Source organism: Eptatretus burgeri, chromosome 16 (assembly GCF_056783735.1).
Source record: "Eptatretus burgeri isolate ZD-2024b chromosome 16, Ebu_testis_v1, whole genome shotgun sequence".
NCBI classification, from domain to species: domain Eukaryota; kingdom Metazoa; phylum Chordata; class Myxini; order Myxiniformes; family Myxinidae; genus Eptatretus; species Eptatretus burgeri.
Window position 1 is genome coordinate 52,803,894 of NC_140976.1, and position 5,000 is coordinate 52,808,893.

The 5,000-nt window shown below is 42.4% G+C and overlaps 1 protein-coding gene and 1 long non-coding RNA gene across 7 annotated transcripts in view; one reads left to right on the forward strand and one right to left on the reverse strand.

Annotated features, from left to right (window-relative positions):
• LOC147011073 (uncharacterized) overlaps nucleotides 1-4,677 on the forward strand; it is a 32,350-nt gene extending 27,673 nt beyond the window's left edge. The window contains exons 3-5 of one of the 2 annotated variants that reach the window (XR_015052258.1): nucleotides 2,394-2,487; nucleotides 2,717-2,773; nucleotides 4,407-4,677. This is a non-coding gene — a long non-coding RNA (uncharacterized LOC147011073). The remainder of the gene's footprint in view (nucleotides 1-2,393; nucleotides 2,488-2,716; nucleotides 2,774-4,406) is intronic. The other variant, XR_015052257.1, reaches the window with a different exon arrangement.
• Nucleotides 1-5,000, reverse strand: part of LOC147011072 (phospholipid-transporting ATPase IB-like) — a 169,486-nt gene that overhangs the window by 94,524 nt on the left and 69,962 nt on the right. For all 5 annotated transcript variants that reach the window (XM_085859049.1, XM_085859051.1, XM_085859047.1 and 2 more), the window contains 4 exons: nucleotides 4,591-4,689; nucleotides 4,355-4,400; nucleotides 4,207-4,247; nucleotides 2,390-2,463 (listed from right to left, as the gene is read on the reverse strand). In XM_085859049.1, the coding sequence (XP_085715175.1) occupies nucleotides 2,390-2,463; nucleotides 4,207-4,247; nucleotides 4,355-4,400; nucleotides 4,591-4,689 (260 nt within the window). The remainder of the gene's footprint in view (nucleotides 1-2,389; nucleotides 2,464-4,206; nucleotides 4,248-4,354; nucleotides 4,401-4,590; nucleotides 4,690-5,000) is intronic.

The window sequence follows — 5,000 nt, forward strand, 5'->3', positions numbered from 1 at the left end:
TGGTCAGAGTTCAAGTCTCACATCCATAGAGCAAGACTGGAAGCATCAAGGACTTAAAGACTTAGACTTTTATCTTCCTGCATAGGTACCGACAGCGCCACACCCCATGATCCAGTGAATCTATCAAGCTCTGCCTCACAACATGTGGACACATGAATCTCACTGCCAAGGTGAGTGAATCTCTCCGTGACCTCAACATCCTCAACATAAACAGGTACAGACAAGATAGCAGCATCCAGGATGCCATTGAAAGCCTGGATTTTAGTTTTGACCCAGGAAACCCATAATCCCAGCGGCTCCAACTCCTCATTCAGCACCTTGAGGGCCCGGGAAGGATATCCAGTCTCCGGAAAGATGACTGCATCATCTCCGAAATCAAGGTCGGAGATCTTGCTCATTCCCAAATGATGCACCGCAGCTTGATCTCTCCGACATGCTCTCCAGAATCCAGTCCATGCAAGTGCTCAAAATTATGGCGGCCACTACACACCCCTGATTAATTCCAGTAATAACTGGAAATAGGTTGGAGATGGAACCACCACACCTCACAGCAGTCTCAGTACCACAGTATAGTTCAGAAATCAGATTGATCAGTTTGTGTGGCACCCCAAGCAGACCGAGAATACACAATGACATCTGAATCCAAATTCACTGAATCAAATGCTTTGCAGAGATAAACATAGGCTCCAAGCAGCCCCTGATGAAATTCTAATCGGCGTTTGGAGAGGACACGAAGAGCAAGGATGCAGTCAATCATTGACCTCTTTGGTGTAATGCCTGACTGCTCTGGGTGCTAGTGCTCAAGCAAATGGTAGCAAATCCTATCAAGAATTATCTGAGCAAATACTTTGCCTAGCACTGAGAGCAGCGTCACCCCTCGGTAGGTGTTGCATTCCTGGCGATCACCCTTCCCTTTTCGGAGAGGGACAACGAGGCCCCCCTTCCAGTTAGTTGGGATGATGCCTGTGTTCCAGAACACAGAACCGCATGCAATGAAATGAGCTCAGCATTTCCACCAGTCTTGAGAAGTTCAGCAGGGATGCCACAGATCCCAGGAGCTTTACTCCCTTTCAACTGGTTCACTGCAGCCTGTGTTTCCACAAACAAAGGTGGATCGCAGTTGATTGGGGGACAGAAATAGGGATAATCATACTAAACACCATCCGGAGACGTCGGAAGATGACCGGAGATGTCCAGGGTATCAAACAACGTGCGAATTAGACAAGTTAACACTGTTTTTTTTTTTTTTTTAGCAGTCGGAACTGCTGCCAAGTTAAATTCTGCAGTTTAAATTTTGAAATTTGGTCCAGGTTAAGTGATTATCGAGCTTATCGCATTTCAGCTGCGATGCTTATAAACGTCCAGAGAGTGGTACGGGGATGGAGGGGTAAGGGGGATTGGGATTTGCTGGGAAGTGGTTTGAGAGGAGTAAGCTTGAGGTAAGGGGAAGGGAGATGTGCGGTGGAGCATTAATTGTGATTCATACTGTCTCATCAAACTGATTCTGCATCGAATAACAGTGAAGATGGAAACAAAATAATGTCTGAAATCCATTTTCTACCGGTCATACTATAAACACGGTCGGGAGACAAACACCACCCAGACATATCCGGAGATAAACACCATCTGGAGACAAACACTGCCCAGACACATCCGGAGACAAACACTGCCCAGACACATCCGGAGACAAGCATTGGCCAGAGATAAATACCACCCAGACTTTGTCAGATTCATGAAACTTCACACCCAATTGAAGACCCGAAGTCTCCACCCCATGGGGTGGTTCAGAAGGTCAAATACCAAAACTGCAATTACAGGCATATTTTTAAACATTTTTTACGAAACTTTGTATTTGCAATTAACATTTGGGGAGTCATGAATATGTCACGACTTCTTTTGATTTGACTCTTGGTTCGTGCCCCAGGGGGTGGAGGCTTGGTGTCACAGGGGGTCAAAACAGGAAGAAAAAAATTTCACTCAAAATTTGATATTGGGTCATTGCTGGTGGAACTTTTTGCCATCTTTCAATTTTGCTTTTGGTGGGAAGCATGGGGATTTGCGATGGCACACCATTGACTTCACTATAGTTGTCACTATTATTATTATTATTATTATTATTATTATTAATATCCCATAGGAATTGAACCCAGATGAGACAACTTCATGTATTCAGCTAATTGTAACCAAATTTTTATTCATTTCAGCCAGGCTACAGGCACACAATGGCCCACTCTTTGAGAAACTTCTATCGTGTATTCACTAAATAATTTTATATCATGTGTGCATTCACAATGGCAAGATGAAACGAATAATCCATTTCCATAAATAATATATTTTTCAATGGAAAGATACGTCGAGCCATTTTTACATTTGGTCATGATTATCGTACCTAGACGAGAAGAGGATGAGATCTGCAGGGAAGTGCTGTCCATTGCTCACCTTCACCAAGTCTCCAATTGACACCTGTATGGCCACGATGACGTCAAGGTGTGTTAAACAAATAAATTAAAAAGTTATACAATTTTAACTCTTTTGCAATTTGTAGGTTTAACATCTGAAACATCAGCTTCTCATTGCTTCCCATGGTGGTTGGCATACTCTCATCAATGTTACATTGATTTCATCCATAACTCTATTGGTAACTTCCTCACTCTGAGTTGTCTGGTTTTGAATTCAATTCGTGGCCTGATCAAATATAACTAATCCTGCCATTCAGATGTGATTCCAGTGTGGAATGTTGTATCGTGGAGTACATCTTCCTTTAGACAAGATGGTAAGCCAGTGGTAGCAAACCCACATGAAACCCACTTAATATATTCATTGAAGCTTAGTTATGGATAAGATCAGGAAAAACTATATCGGCACCCGTTAGAGTGTGTACCTCGACGAGGCTGAACAATTTATGTTTTGTATCCCACTGATGCTCTGGATTTGCATCCGAACATTAAGCAAAATCTAATCGGCTTATTCGTGTCACCCCACCCAACTCAGCCACCAAGTTTTGTCATAATCCGACCACAACTTTTTGAGATATCCTGCTCACAGACAAACAAACAGACAAGCCGGTAGGCGGCGATGGGTTGCCGAGCATGGAAACTATAAGATATAGGGCAAAATGGATGTCATATAGCGGATAGGGAATCACCTTAAGATTATGCATATCAAATCTCATCCAGTTCCGTCTACTGATAACTACTTGGTATCCATTTGAATGAAAAGTACCGAAAATGCGGTTTGAAATCCCCAAAGTTTGAGGAGGTGCTGTGGGTGAACAAAGATTTAAATCGAAAATCCGGCTTGATCATTTGTGCACAATGTATTCCAGATGATTAGTGTGAATTTTCATGACCATCCGACCAAAACCCGAGGAGGAGTAGCATTTGGTGCGAAGGCACCTCCAGCTCTCGCATATTATTGATTTTTTTCACTAATTGACCTTTGACCCCTGACCTAAGCGAAATCGGTCAATATGTCCTGAGGAAAAGTTTAGTACTCATTGAGTACCATGAACCTGCAAAGTTTCATTCGTATCGATGTACTCACCTGGTCGCTAGGGGGCCTTCAATTTTTGCCAATTTTCGCGCATACCCTAATTGTAGGAGGCGCTGCGGGTGAAGTATTCCATATATCACAAAAACCGGAATATATTTGATAGAGCATCACCTGTAGATCATTCGTGCCAAATTTCATAACCCTACGTAGGATAATGGCTTTCGGAATTGATTTCGCGTGAACGGTACCGATTTTGAAGGTTTTTTGGTTGTTGTTCGGGAACCAAAGCGTCCCTAGCAACCATCACAATTTCCAAAGCACCAGGTCATAAGATGTACCTACCACCCGAGTTTGGTCAAAATCCGCCCACGTTTACTACCAATTATGCTGATGACACACGAACAAACATCCAAACAAACAGACAGAATTACTGACAATAAGGGTCACCTATTTCGGCGACCCAACAAAAAATCAGGGGTGAAAACATAACCTTCTTCACCTTCGGTTGCGGAGGTAATAATGGGATATTGGTGATAGATAAGCATGAGTTAAGTAAACATTATAAGAGTGAGATATAAAGATGTACAGTAGATAAAAACGAGCTTTGCAGCTTCTTCCTGTTGCACAGACATATAAAAACAATAATTTTCTTCAATTTCAGAAACTGATAATAACAATGCCTCAACTTAAAAAAAAAATCAAAATCAAACTCACCTCTTTCCAATGAACTGCAACCCACTTTCCATTTTGTAACACTGCAAAACATAAATGTTTCATGAAAATTGATACAATAATGAAAGAAGTGTCAGTCATAAACAACATGCTAAAATTGACTTGAGTATGGAAAAATGTAAGTGCTCACCACAAGTTTTCCTTTGGTTTACAGTGTTGTCCGCTTTGTGCCTCTTCTGCAGAATGCAAGGAAGAAAAAGCAATTAAAGCTGTTGAAAGCTACTGGGTTGGCAAGAACTTGAACCATGAAACTCATTCGGCCTTTGGGCCAAAGAGACAAAACTTGGTACTTGTGATCACTAAGTTTTAATAACTGCATAATTTCAAAACAGCAAAAAAAAATTTTTTCCTTTCAATAAAACTTACGTAATCTTCAATAAGCTCCTTCACTGCAGCCAGGGACAGGATGCAAATTAATGGCACAAGCGTGGTGTAACGACCAGTGGGGGAAACGTCGGGGATTTGCTGTGGAGGGAGAGCGCAAGCACATCACCCGAAGGGCCTGATCGGGCAGAAATCCGTGGTGATGCGGCTGGACTTTCAATCCACCCTGATACAATGGATGCTCTATGATCACAGCCTACAGTTCAGTGATGGTTGAAATGTGTGGTACAACTACAGCAACATCTTTCTCACATGGATGCAGTAATAGTAATAATAATCATACAAATAATCTCGTCTCTCTGTCTCTCTGTCTCTCTGTCTCTCTGTCTCTCTGTCTCCCTCTCTCTCTCTCTGTCCCATCCTCGCTCCACCTCCTCCTAATACAGTGCAGC